The sequence below is a fragment of the Buteo buteo genome, chromosome 12 (assembly GCF_964188355.1).
Source record: "Buteo buteo chromosome 12, bButBut1.hap1.1, whole genome shotgun sequence".
Classification (NCBI taxonomy): domain Eukaryota; kingdom Metazoa; phylum Chordata; class Aves; order Accipitriformes; family Accipitridae; genus Buteo; species Buteo buteo.
In genome coordinates this window covers 6,944,768-6,961,896 of record NC_134182.1, presented here as the reverse complement: position 1 = coordinate 6,961,896, position 17,129 = coordinate 6,944,768, and the positions used below count along the sequence as shown (strand labels likewise).

The 17,129-nt window shown below is 38.2% G+C and overlaps 1 protein-coding gene across 9 annotated transcripts in view; it reads right to left on the bottom strand.

Moving 5' to 3' along the window:
• TMEM63A (transmembrane protein 63A) overlaps positions 1 to 17,129 on the bottom strand; it is a 50,256-nt gene that overhangs the window by 20,155 nt on the left and 12,972 nt on the right. For 8 of the 9 annotated variants that reach the window (XM_075042534.1, XM_075042535.1, XM_075042531.1 and 5 more), the window contains exons 9-21: positions 16,434 to 16,542; positions 15,965 to 16,035; positions 15,444 to 15,524; positions 14,717 to 14,840; positions 14,222 to 14,355; positions 11,734 to 11,871; positions 9,642 to 9,795; positions 8,782 to 8,888; positions 7,003 to 7,089; positions 6,294 to 6,356; positions 5,168 to 5,330; positions 3,948 to 4,053; positions 1,930 to 2,097 (exon numbers count right to left, since the gene is read on the bottom strand). In XM_075042534.1, coding sequence (XP_074898635.1) covers positions 1,930 to 2,097; positions 3,948 to 4,053; positions 5,168 to 5,330; positions 6,294 to 6,356; positions 7,003 to 7,089; positions 8,782 to 8,888; positions 9,642 to 9,795; positions 11,734 to 11,871; positions 14,222 to 14,355; positions 14,717 to 14,840; positions 15,444 to 15,524; positions 15,965 to 16,035; positions 16,434 to 16,542 — 1,505 coding nt within the window. The remainder of the gene's footprint in view (positions 1 to 1,929; positions 2,098 to 3,947; positions 4,054 to 5,167; positions 5,331 to 6,293; positions 6,357 to 7,002; positions 7,090 to 8,781; positions 8,889 to 9,641; positions 9,796 to 11,733; positions 11,872 to 14,221; positions 14,356 to 14,716; positions 14,841 to 15,443; positions 15,525 to 15,964; positions 16,036 to 16,433; positions 16,543 to 17,129) is intronic. The other variant, XM_075042539.1, reaches the window with a different exon arrangement.

The window sequence follows — 17,129 nt, the reverse complement described above, 5'->3', positions numbered from 1 at the left end:
TGTCAGCACTCCTCCCTGCCAACAGTTCTAGAGAACATGGGACTTAAGTGACTATCCCAAGAGACAGAGGCTGAACTGCAGATTGTACTGTCACCTCCTCTGTTGTGAGAGGCCCAGTGGTGCTTTAGGTGTATGATGGACAGATGGCATGAGAGCTGAGGAAGAAAACAGCAACTGAGGAGGAAATGGATGACACCAGTACAGCCTATCACCTTCTGTATGCAGTCAAGTGATATTTGATCCTGACTGAGAACTGGGATAGAGGTCCTTCCAGCCTTACATTAATATAATAAGTGAGAAAACAGAGTATTATCACTGTACTCTGCAATGAGACTGAAATATCCATACCAGACACAAATCAATGACTTAAGCAATCAAGCTTTACATACCATAAACCAATTTATTCTGCAGATAAGGAAGCAGGGCACTCTTCCCCCTCCTTCCTTCTCTTTGGCACAAGAAGCAGCAATGAAATCAATGGCAACAAAATCAAAATCTCAAGTTCCTACCTCTCAGACTCACACTGCTTGGCTAGACTGCCCTGTGCACTGACAAATCACTGAACAACATCCTGTAAACGGGATCCTCTACACTGACCAAACTAAACATGGTAATCCAGCCTGTATTTTCCATTACTATGGTCCATGACAAATGATGGTTTTACCATAGATGCAGAACCAGAAAACATTATTATAAAGATTTCATTTTTACTACACCAGGATTTCCTTCATAACAAGTAAAGAGGCGCATCAATTGCTGTGTGTTTGGAGTTGATTTTTCTAAAGCATGCTCTAGAAATGCTACCGTTATTTTAGAGGACATAGATTTATTGGTCTTCCTGGTTGCAAAGACAGCTCTCAAAACAAGGGAAAAAACAAGCTCCAAAACATACAAGTAATGCAGGGACATCTGCTCAAATCCAAGGACAGCCTGAAGCAATAGTTCCGAGTGCCTCTTACTTCCACAGGGAGCTATCTCTGAAGTTAGATGACAGTCTGCCAACAATATCTTTTTTACTACTGGTATGCTAGAAAAACACAATGCAAGCATGGTCATTTGTCATCAGCGCTGTGAAAGCAGAGAAGAGGGCAAAATACAGTTAGATACCAAGGGCCTCCTTCCCGGGAAGGGAAGCCAAACTCCTTCCAGCACCACCGGCACTCCTGTTCCATGCCAAATGCTTCCTCCTATATCACAGATAAAAAGCCATGAGCTATTGCCTACCTTTTCTGACATCAAAGCTGTTAGTACACCACAGCCAATATTATCAATGCCAAGTATTTGCAAAATACAGAATGTCCCTATTTTTAAAATAAATTACACACAAAACATGAGTTTTTAAACTGGGGACGAGAGTTACCATCTCACTGCAGTCTTCCATGTAAAGTTTGACAGATGATGTAGAACGCAGGTCTTACTAGCAGTAGCCAACATTTTAACAGGTTTTTTTTTTCCAAATGACAACTGTACAATGGAGGCAGTAGCCAATTCACCCAAGCAAATTAAACTTATGCACAGACTACACAAATGCAGGTAGTGAAGCCAGGGACCATCTTTCTAGTAAGAGCTAATTCTGAATACATTTGTGTTTTATTTAATGATTTTTACTGTCTGTCACTCCACAGCCTAACTGGCCAATTCAAACTCCACAGATTTAGGGAACACATGATCTCCTGTAAAATGAAGAAGTATGAAGTTCCATGCTAACAGTTTTAATTTAACATATCAGCTACCGCCATCAGAGTATCTTATGCAAACTTGTGTAAGCTGCAAGTGTTGTATAATTCAGTGCCACAGGTAACCACTATGACTTCCCATTTATGCAAGCAAAAAGAAAAGCCCATAAAACCAACGAAACTTCACATGTAATTCAGGTAAGTTGACAAGAGAAGTAGGAACAGCTTCTAGGTGGAAATAGGTAATACTTACCTAGCCGCAAAAATGAGAAAAAATAGAGCCAAAAAAGGCAGAGAATTGGAGCTGCAAGGGCCTGATTCACAGCCGCAAAGTGCATCTTCTTCTCTAGCTTGGCAGGGAGATATGCATAGTAAAGGTTATAACGGTCAACCATGTGCTTCAGGAGTATGTATATTAAACCTGGAAGGAAAAAAGGGACAGCCAAGGGAGGTGGTTGAAGACTTGACAAAAAGCAGCAATTCTGTGATGAGATCTACACTAACCAAGTGACTGAAAATCTAGATTCCAATAGTGGATACAGGCCAAATATGAGTGGGGTACAGCTCCATGACAGCAGCCTGCTCCTAAGGTTGTTGCATCCCCAGCCCAAGGCTCCCGCAGTCTCCCCATGGCTTCCCCTTCTCCACACACTTCTCTGCGGCACCACTCGTGCTCCCAGAAAGAACCCAGAGCTCCTTCCTAGAGCTGGCACATGAGGCCAAGCTGGTAGGGGAGACTCGGTAACTCCTCCACCACTGTCCTGGTAAGGAAGAAAGGTCAAACAGTGGCTTAATGTCTCTTTCTCAGCCTTCAACACATTAATGACTGGATTTCAAGTCAGCTATTTCTTATCCCCCCAAAAAAAGTCAGTTACTGCTGTGACAGCTATGAATTGCAACAGCTCTGGTATGCACTACCACATTCAGATTTACAACTGCACACAAAACGAAATGTAAATAAAGAACATTGTTACAAAAAAATTGGCCACATTCTCCCAATAATAAGGTTGTTGATTAAAATCAGTTCTGAACAATATCTAATAGGCAATTATGTTGTATCTAGCTCTCTAAAATTTTGGATTAGAAAAGGAAAATACCAACTATATAAAATGATTTAGTACTACTTATGCCTGTTAAACAGGTTTCCAGAGTGGAACTATCTGTAGCTGCTGAAATGATTCTTTATACATAATTCTTATGACAGTCCAGAATCTCTGTGAATGAAAGATGCAATAACATAAGATGTAGCTCATGTCACAGTCGCTAAAGATGGACAACTGTCTATGAGTTCTCTAACAGACTGCTAAGTTTCTTGCACACCCATACAGGATTTAATGGCTGGTACAGGAAGAAGAAAGTAGTCAAAGCCAGATACATAGGCAACTTAAGGCAGAAATGTTAAGTTTTGTTCATGGGACAGAGATAAACCAACTGAATAAGAGCTGAATAAGGGCTCTATCCACAAGCCCTCAACTCCTAGTTGACTGGCTTTCTAAGCCAGCTAATCTACCAGAGTATACAGCATTTCCTTTTCTGGTCAAAGGGCAGCTATGGTGTTCGCCAAGACCATGTCCCAGCAAAGCAGTCAGTACATCATTAGGTCACATCCCTGCAGACAGGACCATGGAGCATAGAGCTGTCCATAGCACAGTGATAACCACAGCCCCTTTTCTCATTCTCATTCAGGATGTGGAATTTTAGATAAATGGTTTGCAATGGAGAAGAGGGGCAGTAGTGAAAAGGAGAGGCAGTTTTCCACTCTCTTGCTTCTGGGTCAACATGCTTATTTTTGTGCTTCATTTTACATACATCAGTCAAACTTTAGGACAAAAGTTATTTCAAATGAGCCTAAAGCTCAACTCAAGTTTGGCTGCTTAAGGTGGACCTCTAGGCTGGGTACCCTCTGCGGCTTGCTTCTCCTAGACCTCAAGAACCCAGAGATAAAAAGTAATCTCCTCATCCTCAAACCTACCTAATCTCCTACGCTTAACTATTAAAAACCACCACCAGAGCTAGTACACTCAAACTTGAGAAACAAAATAAGCATCTAATAGACATTAAATATATTTTCTACTTCTAAAGGAAGTACAAGAGCTAAGTAATTCACCATGTTTTGCCCTGTGTTTTCCACAAGAAAGGAAGGAACTTGGATCCAAGTCCTAAGGATTATCAGCATTTGAACTGGGATAAGAATGCAGAACTGGGCCTTCCAAACCTCCCACATGCCCCCATCCCGCTCACACAGTGCCCACAGCTCATTGGAAAACTTACCAAATGGAACAATGATGGGACACGTAATGCTATAGGCCATGATGACAGTGAACACACACAACATCCAGGCATACATTGCTCCAAATTCATATTCAAATGCTTGTTGCTAGGAACAAAAACAAAACATCCAAGCCACTCATGTCATCTATCAATATGTCAGGAGTTAAGAAGAGATTCACTAAAGCAACAATTCACCTTCTCTTATTCTCTCCCTATGAGAGATCAGTTACTTCCCTAAGAGGCATAAATGACATAATTAGAGAGATGAAGTATTATGCATTTTATGCATCTGTACTTACAGAAAATATGCTGCTTCTTTCATAGCCTTAAAGTAATTCCTCAGAGAATCTGTTTTCATCTACAAGAAGCAACTACTTAAAACCACAAGGCAGAAAATAATTGTGCCAAACTCAGAACCTTCATCTCACTGCAGATTTAATTGAATCTGTACCGTTCCTTGTGTTGGCTTTCCCAGTATGGAAAGCTCAAGATACCAAAGCTTTGGTGTGGTCAGTATTCCCACTTTTTCTTCTTGGGATGAGGAAATCAATATAAATAATTTCAACCAGAGCAAGGGGTAATATTCAACAGTTAACAGAAGTTAATGTTTAAAAGAATCTTTTAAAAATGGAACCTACCCACCCATAAAAAAGAAAAAAAAAAAAAAAGAAAGAAGAAAAAGAACAGGGGCAGCTGTATACAGGCTTAAATTCCCATTGTAACACCTGGAATTTCAAGCTACAAGATGACACATTATCTGGAAGTGAAAGCTCTCCACTTAAAATGGAATATAGACAATAAGTATATATTTTGCTAGATGTATGTTCAAGTTAAAGTAAGTTGTACACACCTGCAGGCTGACAGAAGAAACTAACATAGATTTGAATTTTTACAAAACTGAAGTTTAGACTGTAAGATAAAATCCATTAGAATTATCCTATAAAATCCAAATCATAAAACTCTGACTTGGAGCTATGAAGAGAGTAATACCTGAAGTTCAGAGCTTGGGTTTTGATTTTTGACCATCTCTGACTTGAATAAATACCTCCCCATTATCTGTGCTGCAAATGAAGGGAATATGAATCTGTCATGGATGAATGAAACAAAGGCCAAAAAACAGACAGGAGATGATAGTTAATGGTATGAAGGATGGGGGCTCCCACTGTTTCTGATAAGAATCAGTCATTTAATTGCCACTTGCTAAGGAGGGGCTCTAATACCTGTTTAATATTTTTCCTTTCTGCTGTGGACTTGGCCATTATCATTCGTATGGTGTAAAGGATGAGCCCAGGCAGGCGCAGCAACTCCATCCCATTGCCAACAAAAGCAGAGGCAATCACGTAGTTCACAAAGAAGGCTCCCTGGTCAGGCAAAAAGACACATCTGCAAGGAAAGACATCAGACAGTGACTGGAAAGCAGACAAGCAAATATAGCTTATATACAGTGGATCCCCATCACCTTTGGAAATCTCTTACCATAAGGATAAGCACTGGCCACCATAAGAAGTGGCTAGAAGACTTCTGATAATCTTGTTGAAAAAGAGTACTACACAGCTATAAATACAGTAAGTGCAGTACGCTGTAAGAGCCTGGCTAAGCTGCAGTTCGGATGAGGAATAAACTCTTCAAAAAAATATACAGCAGTCTGATGGGTGGCTGATAGCAGACAAGAGCATCATGTGATGTCTGCAACAGCAACCCAAGACAAGATGAGATAAGACTGCAAGAGAATAATTATCTTTCCTAGCTTAGTAACTCCTAATTGTCTTCTTGTTACTGATTTTGAAACAGCATTTGGAAACCTAACTATGTGCTAATAACTGCATTCTATTCTTTCCCTCCAGCCACAGTCACAAGAGCTTATAATAACCAATATGTGCAAATTTGCAATGCTGGTGTGAAAATGTTCATGTTTCTTAAAATCAAGAGTCAATAGATTTCAGAAAGAGAACTGCTGCAGCTATTTGGTCTCGCTGTAATCCTTGGGAAGATCATCTGTCCATGATATGCAACAATCCTCAGCACATTTTCTGGTCCCCTCTCGCCTGCATCATATCATCCCATCTTTTCTTGTCTTCTACAAAATTTGTAAGGTTTTGGAAAAATAACTGTCTCTTTATTGAATGTTTGCGTACATCAGCTAGCAGGAAACAAGTATGGATTTCTTCATAGCAAAATCACTTACATTCTCCTGCCCTTATTCAGAAGATCAACATCATCCCACAGGGTACCATCCCCAAGCAAATTTTAATAAACACTAACCAAGGTTAGTCAACAGAAAAAAAAAAAAAAAAAAAAAAAAAAAAGTCTTAAGTATTCCTTTAGCAAAGAGTTGTTAATACTTACTCCAGCCTAACTGCAGAATCAGATGATTCTCTGTCAAACAGCCAACGGAAAAAAAAATCAAGGCTGAAAGAAAGATGGTTAATGTAATTCAGTCTCCAACAGCTTAGTACTGTGTAAAATTGCTTCTCTTTTTAAGTAGTTCAGATAAGGATAGTGGATAGAGAGAATTTAATCAAATAATCTGAATACTACTTTAGCTTTATCACAGTTACTGATAGTCAGAAATAGGAAAAAAGATACAGAATCAAACAAAACAAAACCATCTACTTCAATATGAAGTTTTAATGATTCATTTTTAGCAGTGATTATATAGATAGGACAAATACATATTACCAGGTTAGTCAGGGAAACAGTCAAATACTGTAAAGGTGGAAAGAAAAGGACAACTATAACTGAAGTATAAGACATAGTCAGGAAACTGGGTTCTCAGCTACGATGGTGAGTATGGGCAACTTTCAATTAGTCATTGATCTTAAAAGGTCTTAAATTTCTTTACTAAAAGAAAAGTCAGCCTTTAGAAACTTTAAGGGCTACGAGGTCCTCACATGAAAGTTGAGCATTGAAATCTAATGCATAATGACAGTACAACCATACACACTGGAGGGAGTGGGGGTACATCAGCTATACCTCAACTAGCAACTAAAGAACAGAAGATGTCTCATATGATTAAAATACTCAAACATTACTCCATTAAACTATAATTCTTTACCTGGTCAGACCAAGGGAGGGCAGAATCAATACCATGAAGATCAAAAATATGTAGACTTTATGCATCATTATTCTGTTCTCTGCAGATCTACCAACATAAAAAGTTACTCAGCAAGAAACTCATACAAAAGACTTCCACCCATGAAGGATCTTGCCCAGAGAAAGTCCACACCTGTCAGACTTGCAGCTTCCCCTACCATATCACATTGCTACAAGATACTCACAAAACGAACATCTTTGAGATATTCACTAATTTGGACCAAGCAGGCTCTCAATATCTTCTTGGGCAAAGAAAACATTTCTGAACATTAATCCAAACTCTGGATTAGCATCACTACAGGTCTGCACCACAAGCAAGGGGATATGCAACAATCACAGCTGGTCTCTCATCCAATGATACTCACATCTCACAACAGCTTGTAAACAAACAGCTCTTCAAGTGTTATGCCAAGAGGGATTAGCCAGTTCATAAAAGGGCACCACTGCCAAGAAACCAGACACTTGGACAAGCTATCTGACCGTCTTTGCCAAGTGTCAACTCTTTGGTAACAACATGACACTACTAATGCTATACCCCTACTACAGTAGTGGGAACATCTATCTAGTGACACACTGTTGCCAGAAAAGCACAGCAACTGCTATAAACTATTCAGACTGTTAAAGGTGGTATCTGATAGGGCATTAAAACCACAGAGGTTTTATTATAGGATCATGTAGCCCTTGGACACTGTGGGACATATCAGGATAACTATACAAAGGCTTGAAATCAGATCTGTGATCACTAGTGACTTGAGAAAACTATTTCAACTGATTGAGAAGGGCTCAAAGTTCATGTGCCTAGTACAACTACCAAAAAAAAAAAAAGTTGATGAAAAGAATACAACTGTGATGAACAAACAGTAGCTTCTGGACATGGTGTCTTACAAGGGAATGGTACAAAAGATTAAAAAGTAAAAAAAAAATTGACCTTAGAACATAAAAACAAACAAAAAATAGCTGCAGGCATTATGGAAAAAGATTGAGTGAAGTTAAATGAAGCTGGGATTCAGTGTGCAGTATCATGCTTTTATCTGACTGTAGGGAAACTGGGGATGAAATCTGGTACGCCAAACCAAGCTGTGCTGAGTTCTCCAAGTCAGCAGCACATCACTGTGCTTCACATCTCTGGAGCGCACCAGTCATATCTGAAAATCTTGCATCAACACACCTGCTGGGCCTTGGTGCCACAGGTCTTCTCAGATCACCACTAACAATATCCAAAAGCAACTGAGTTGTACACCAAGAGTTACATCCAGACCATTTTTTCCACATAAAACAACAAAAAGATGGATGTCCTTTTTGTAAGTAGCATGCCAACAGTTGGAGCACTGTCTGTTGAAGTAGGATTCTGGGGTTCTGTGATGTTCTCAGCCTGGAGGGCATCCAAACCCACACCTCCCATCTTCCCAGAGAGTGAGCTGGTTATAGGATCAGAGGCACTTCCCATGCTCCTGCTGAAGCTACACCCCCTGAGCCTGCTTATACATTTTTTTTCCTGATTAAACACAAAGTGGGGGGGGAGGAGCATAAGCAAATCATGTGGTCAGATTACACTTGCTGTGTTGATTACAAATTACTTAAACTCCAGAGTGGTGGTTCTAACATTGGTAAGAGATGAGAACACGACATTGCCTGCTATGAGAGTTCTGTGGATTTAAGAGGTCCATGGAAGATAAGCACTTTCTCTATTTATTTTAGTAATTCAGCTAATAAGACCAAAACAGAGTAAAACCTTGCTTACTTTGTCCAGTGGGACTCCAGCAAAGTTGAGTAATATACAATTGTTGGTAGCAAAGCTGAGAAGGACCAGAGTAAGAGCGTTGGGAAAAACTGACTGATGATGGGATTCTAGTGGGGGGAAAAAAAGGAAGAATAAAGTATTAAAAACATTTTAATGCAGCTGCAGTACAAGTGAGGCCGCAATATTTTGCTATTTGTAAATTATAGCAGGTTGAACTGCAGAAATTATATTCAGATACAGTCTTAAAATGAGTACTTAGCACTGGCGTGCAAGACAAAAAACAAGAGTGGGACTGGGAATTAAATTCCATGAGAGTGAAGTCTGGCAAGCAGTATTTATGTAGTTTACATCAGCTTGGGAAGTATTTAAAATGAACAGTTTGTAAGAGACCTTAGCTGCAGTCAAATTAGGACCAGATATACACGCCATCCTGTTTTGAATCCAATAAGCCAAATAAAACCATGGCATTTTACTTCAGATTTTAAAATCTGAATTCCCCCCTTCTCACCATAAAAATCAAAATACAAGTTGGACTTGAAATTCCATTTTTGGCAAAAGTTTTTGATTACAAAATTTAGAATTATGTACATTTGAAATTCAAATTTTTACTATAAACAAGACGTTTATAGTAATATAAAGTTTCAGGTGAAATTGCTTCAGCCTACTGTCATGGAACAAAAGAAGACTAAAGACCTGATTCTGGACATATGCTTTTTAATCAGCAGTTACATAAAAGAGACCTGAGAATTTCAACTGAATTTAGCTTATAGACATTGATTCATTATCTTACTATACACCTATCAGTTTATCAACATTTTGGGCTGATACACAGCCATATCCAAACATATGGCGATACTCACATTAAGGTAGTGAATAGGTTTAGTGACATTGAACTTGTCCATCGTTGAGATGATTATGGAAGGAGTAGTAAGAAAAAACAGTACAATAAAAAGAAGCAAATTAATGCAAGCCCATCTAAACCACCATTTCAGTCCACGCACTGAAAGATTTTTCCTGCAAAAAAAAAAAAAAAGGACATAAAACCAAGCAGTAAGCATTTGCTGATAAAAAAAAAATATACTATCCATCAAGTAACAAGTGACAGCTTTTTCTAAATTGAGCTTTCATAGCCTCAAAGTTGTATAACAAAGCACTACACAAGTTCCAGTTACTATTAGAAATAAAGGAAACTGTGCAACCTTTCTTGAATGATAATATAAATTGTGTTTGCAGAAGAACATATTTAGTCTTTCATAACACAAACATAATGTCTAATGTAGTCAAGGTTTGGTGAAACACCTCCCCTGTTTAATAATACAGAAGTACTAAAAGTTAGAACAAGAAGAGACAGAGATAGAAGAAGATACAGAGAATTTCTGCAAGGAGAATAGTTATGAGAGGCAGAAACTACCAAGAAACCATGATTTTGGAAAAAAAAAAAAAAGAAATTAAAAATCCCTGCATCCCTTCCTGCCATATTAAAACAGCAACAATAGGTCTTAAACAGGTAAAGTTCTTAAATGTTATCTGAAATGGTTCTCAAAAGCACTGGAATGATTTGAACCCCAGCCAAAGCCAAGTATTTAGAACAGACAAAACAGGGATACAGAAGCTCACTAACATACCCAATTATGACAACTCTTTTTGTGAACCTAGGTAAGTAACTTGGCAAATCCCTGTGCCTCCTCTTCTTCAGGGTGGGGGGAGGAGGGGAAGAACAGAGAAAAAAAAAACAAAAACAAAACCCCCCAAAACCACCACCCCCACCACAAAAAACATGAACAACAAAACCCCACCATCCTCCCCTCTCAGAAATGTTTAGAAAAGCTTTGTAAGTGCTTCAACCCACTGAGTCTCAACGATCATTTCCTGTGTCCATAAGAGAGTGCTTGAACAAAGGAAGAAGAAATGAAGCACATATGCATGCAAGAACCCTTCCATGAAAAAAGGCAGATTAAACTGACCCTATGTGGAAAGTAGTCTGCAAGAGATTTTTAATTCATGTCTCAAAATAACACATCTGAAAGACACAGCTAAGAATCATGGTTGGTTGTTTGCTTTATGGTTAAAGATTCTGTACTTTATTCCCAACTGCAGAATTGTAGTTTTAGAGAAGATTCAGTTATCTCAATTATCAGAAATAGATGGCATAGTCACCTTAAAAGTAATTTTCTGTTAAAAACATTAGGGGAAAGTGTACTTTTTTTAAAAAACAGTTACATACAGGTGAGATGCAGTAACTTGTGCATGTTTGTGTCTTGCAGTTTCAGTTTGGTCAATGGAAATGTCAACAAATCAACTGGTATACGAATAAGGGATTATATTGACCCAACCCTAAGTTAGTTGCAAAGCAACTGGAAAATATTTAGTCATTTTTAGCCTATAAGCATGACAGAAGACAGCACAGGAACAGTTTAACTCAAAAAGTATTTATCTATTTTTTGACACTCTCCTGTAAGCAGCAGGTAAAGTCTGGGAAATTTACTGGGTCAATAAAAAGATGTTGGAAGACAGACCATAGTTCACAGAGTGGATCAAGTTACACTCATCATGTGGCAACTCAAAAAACATACATATAGTTGGAGAATACTCAGCACTAACACCAAATTGCTTTCCTCAGATCTGAACTGTAGATATGCATTAACCCCATAAAATGGAAACACTGAGGCACAGACATTAATTAATAAGCTGAATTTTTTTATTTATTTTTTTTATTTAATAGGAACTGCAGGCACGAGAACTTTGGGGTGGCAAAACCCTAGTCAGCCTCTGAGAGGCCTCCCCAAGACCAAAGAACAGTAGTAATGGAAATAAAGATGCAGATCAGCCAAGTACAAATGCTACATAAAGTCTTAGTTTAGGGGTAAAGAAAAATGCACTCAGCCCCCTCCTCCTGTCCCCATTCTAAACCTACATTACCCTAAATAAATGGATGCAAGACGGGGATCTTACCAACAAATATTCTCAGGATAAGGAGCATATGTAACCTCCCAGTTTGATACACATAGCTCCCTACTGTACGATGATGGCTGGGGTTCTCCTTTACACTTAATACTCTGACATTTGCAGGCATTGAAGTCCTTAAGGATACTGTAAGGAAGAAAAAGGAGAATTTTTCCAAATTTTTACACCTGAAAATGCTGCATACGTAATGAGAAAGACTGGGAATACTGACAAAGGTTTTTTTGCTTTTAATAACCAGAGATCAAGATAGTACTTAGACAACAATACAGCATTGTATTATGCATGTGATGACCATCATATAAACAGTTACTACCACAGGTCTTTGAGATCTGACAAAGTTGGAAACAAAAAGCAGTCATGGTTTGAACTGTTTGGTGCTTCTACCAACAGAAAAAACAGCAGTGACTCATATTTAAAAAAATATTTTAAAAAAAAGTAAAAAAAAAAATCAAAGCCTGAAAGCACTGGAAAAATTAAAGACTGCCAGTTCTCCAAACACCTCCTTATGTAATTAGAGCTTGTTTCAAATCAAAGCAGACTAAAGGATTAGTCTGCACTCTCATTTCATTACACTAGTATCAAAACTAGCCAATTTTGCCTTGAGTACCAATGCTCAGAAAAAATTTTAACGTGCTGGTATTCTCACAATTCAAAATATTACCCTCCTTCACCCACTCCTAAAATAACCACAATACTTAATTTTATCTTCTAATATTAGAGGTTGATTGACAATCGATGTATTTAAACAAAATTTAAACATAGCCAGAATAAATGCTTTCAAAGATTTCTCAAAACACAGCAATAGAAGTGCTAGGCATATATTCAGAGACAGTACAACTGCGTATTCATTACTGCGTAAAAGAACTTCCACTCCAGATAAGCTGTATTACACTAGCATGGAAACAGTATATATTATATTTGAATGGGTAGACTCTAAAATTCCTGAACATGCTTGTTTCTCAGTTGTGCTCTTAACATAAAGAAGAGAGACACACACACAAACCAAACGAAAATAACCCCCCAAACCCAGATCTTTACCTTACCAGAATTCAAGTAGTGATGTCAAATTGTCAGCATCTCGCGGCAGCAAGTATTTAAGAAAGTTAATTACACTTTGACAGTTTATTTTTAAAAATACATACAGAGCAAGCTTTAGCACTACCAGCCATACTACTGAGCACCACCATTAACCAAGCTTCTACAAGCACCTGGCTCCACGAACCTCAATCCTGGCTTCCTGTTTCTCCCACCCTATTTCAGGGCTCTGTGGAGCAGAGCCTACTAAGGGCACCAAATAACTTTCTAATTTGATGGTAGCCCTAGCTTTGCATGTAATCTCATCTAATTTTCCAGAGAATGGAGTCCACTGCATCAATTCCAAGCTAAACAAACTAAAATCTTTTCAGTTCTTGATAATTCAACTCAGATGCCTGCAGTGCAACTCAGAACACATGCTCAAGGAGAGACTATCCCATCAAAATCGTATACGACAAATCAGCAGCTACAGAAGGAACTTCAATGCTTATTTCTCCTTTCAGTTTCACATCTTAAAATGTTATTTCATGCTCTAAATTCTCTAAATATGGTGTATAACATTACAAAATTTAGAGTGGGGCAGATTGCACCACACAATCACTACTCAGTTAAAGAGCAGCAAGCAAAACTTTCTCCAGCATCTCAAATTCTTGCAAGGAATTCTATACCTTGGACTTCCTCGAAAAAAAAGCCTGAAAGACTGGCTCTTCTAACATGACTTGAAGGTCAAAAGAATGCAGACAATTTAAATCAGAGAGGCTATGAAGAATAAAAAAAAGCATGTGTTATTTTTGTAATACAAACATTATTCTGCTTCCCGTTACCCACTTTCTGTTAGTAAAAGATGCTCACAAAGTGCCAACAGAAAACAAGAGGCTACATGCATTTTCTCTACAAATGACTTAGTAAAAAGCACTGAACAACTTCTGATATTAGGCCTAGGCATGTATCTATATTAACAGGGAAGAGAGATACATAGTGTGTATCTATCCACCTATGGCCAGGTCAGTCACTGACTCTACTTTGTAGAGATGACTAACTAGCAGTGTAATTTGCACCCACTCTGACAGTTTGGTAATTGGACCATTTGCACAGTAGAAAATGTAGAGATCAGTAACTCATATTAAAGAGCCAGTCAGTCTGGCCTACTATTAACCTACACTGATGGACTGGATCCCATACAGAAGAGAAAGGCTCCTTATCCCCCAAAAATGTCCAGAGCCATTCAGTCCCTTAGATATTTTCTTCACTCAAAGCATAGAGGCTAAATGCACACTTACAGGAAAACTTATTGGAAAGCAAAGCAGACCAAATCCACAGGACAGTGAAGAAGAAGAAGAAAGGAAGAACCACCAACATAAGCAAACAAGCAACACAAACAGCAGATCAGTTGTACTATTATAGTTAAAAGAGAACAAACAAGACACCAGACAAAACTTACTAGGTTGCCATGGATTTCTCTTGAAATGTTACAAAAGCCATTCCCAGTGGGTTATTATGAACAGCTTGTTCCTCTTTTGAATATTCTTCCATCAGTTCATTTCTAACTTTGGTATAATAATCTACAGCATCCTCCTGTTGGGAAATTGTTGACTGTTACATCCAAGTACCAGATGGCTAATATCTTCATTAAAATAAAGCTTACACAAACCATAGTCTCTCTTCCTCATACTACTTCCACAAATTACAAATCAAGTCACAAGGCGAAGACAAACAAACAGGAAGTTTTCCTTGCACTTCAGTTTTTGCACTAAGATTACATTTCAAAAGTTTTGGGGAATTCCTTTCCTGTACAGTGCAAGAACATGAAGTATGAGCTATTTGCAATAAACGAATAAAGAATTTTCCAAAGCTCAACAAAATGTCATACAAAAACTATTCTCTACTCTTCTAACAATTTACCTAGCCGTCACTAAAAATGAACACAATCTCTTACCCTTTCACATCCTCTCACTTCACAACAGCAGAATTGACCACATGGCTTAGGGTTGATTTGGACCCGCTTGCCATACTTCTGATGCAGGTGTTCATAGTAAGTCAGACTTTTTTCTGCCTGTTTTCTGGACAGAAAAATATATCCATAACATTTTGCAAGAAAACAGTATCAACATTAAGATTAAGAAGAATATAATCCCCAAGAGAAAAAGTTATGTCAAGGACTGATAACAAACTATTCGGTCACCAGAGATATTCATATATCTTATTTTGGCTCCTTAGTATAATTTATTTTCAAGCCTGTAATAGCATTATACAGCCTACACTTGTAGTGAGGTTCCAGGAAAAAAACCCAATGTATAGCCCAGGAGATAACACTTTTCTCTCCTGTGACCAGCACCTCCAGCCAAAGAAGCAGGGTCCCAGAGTTATTAATTCAATAGTTGAGTTTTCCAATTTGCACTGCCTGACAATAATTAAATAAATACATACATGAATAATCAGCAAGTCAAAGCTTATCTTATGCAACGCACAACATATCACACCTACAAGAACCCCACAACTCACCTTAAAACACAGCTGAATCTAACTGAAGTCCAGACCAGAACTTTAACAGCGGAATTCACTTCTAGTACGTGCAAGCTTAGTACTACTGGTATATGTTGATTAAGGACTGGCAAAGCATTCATAAAATCATGCTAAACTCAGGTAGACTGCAAAACAAGTACCTTTTTTTGAAGAGATGAATAAGCTTGGCTACGTCATAACACAGCTGGACCTCCAGCACAGTGCAGGTTGGGTAGGCAGTTCTGTAAGAACAGAAAATACAATGAAGAAACTGTTTCAAAGAGCATCACTGATGTCCAACTGACATCTCAATCACTTATTTCATTTCCGAATGAGATATCATAAAGTGGAGACTTCCAGAGAGACAGCTGCTGAAAGTTACTTTCATATGAGATGCGCAGCGTTATTCTCAAGTAAAGGTCATGTGGGAGCATGAATGGAAAGCATGGAGACACAGCCACTTTCTTACATTCTAATTCTAAGATTAGCTAACTTTATTGAAATACAGTCTTTTCTCAATTCTGCCTAAGGAATAAGATATGCTTTTAGAAGACAGATACATAATATGAATTTTAAACAGTGCAAAAGTCAAAAAACATTTCTGCTTGGGCAGGTAAAACCACTAGGACAATTTTAAATCTCCTGTTTGTTCCTAATGGTACTACTGAAGAATGGAACTTACGTGAAATGGCCTTGTATTGTCTCTTCTTTTGCATTTTTTGGAAGACCAGTTATAAACAATGTGCACTTAACCTGCAAAAGAAAATGCAACTCCAATTTTAAGAAACTATATCATGGAAGGGAAAACAAGAATATGAGGAAGGCATTGACACAGCACAAGTAGCTGTGTTGTAGAGGGGAAAAAAGGTAGGGCATTTTGATTTTGATGGGAGCTGCATCTATTCAAGACAGCACCACATTCACCTTCTACATTGGTAATAGATTACACCCAAAATTTCACAAATCCCTCCCCAACCCCCTTCTCTCCATCCATTTTCACAATTCACTCAGCAAAGCTTTGCTTTCAGTGAATTCCTTCACACTTATGTCACATTCTAGCAAGCAGGAAGCATCTTAGCAATTTGCCTTTTTAGCATTATCCACTTGCAAACATGCTGTACGGTTTTTTTCACCCCAATACAGAAACTTACTATGTTTTCTTCTTTATATGTGACATACTTCATGTGATGTCTCATGAAGACAACAGTTAGAATCAGGTAAACAACAGCAAAAATGGTGTGCAGCCAAAGAAGATTATTACTGTCAGACAAAATGTTATGAATATGAGAAACAGGAAGAACTAATTGCCTAACTGATACAAGTAGCCATCAAAATGCTAAGCAGATCAGAACCTCTTGTTGAACACAAAACAAGGAAAAAAAGGTAGTTACTGGTAGTCAGTCACGCCTATGCAGATGCCTTGGATATCCATTAGGGTTACTTGTTTATCATAAAATTCTATGGGTAACAGACATACAAAGGAAATGGATCTTGTAGGACATGGACATTTTTAGGCAGCGTTTGGCTTGCACCTTCTCATTCAGATGCCCAATAGCACACACCATGCTATTTGCCAAATCATTTTTTTTATTGGCCTTACTAGTTACTGAGCTGAGTGCATAATTGAACTCTCTCTGACGCAATCCTTACTCAAATTGAAAACAGCCTACTACAGGGAGTAAATTCTGCTTCTCTGATAGCTCCTTTCTCAAAGCTTACAGAAGTTCTGTTCTGTGAACAGTTCTTCAGTTTTGCAAAGAGCATTAATAATTACAATTAACCTAAAATACAGGAACCTATTTTACAGATTAAAAAAACCAAACAAACAAAAAATCCCCACTAGTTAC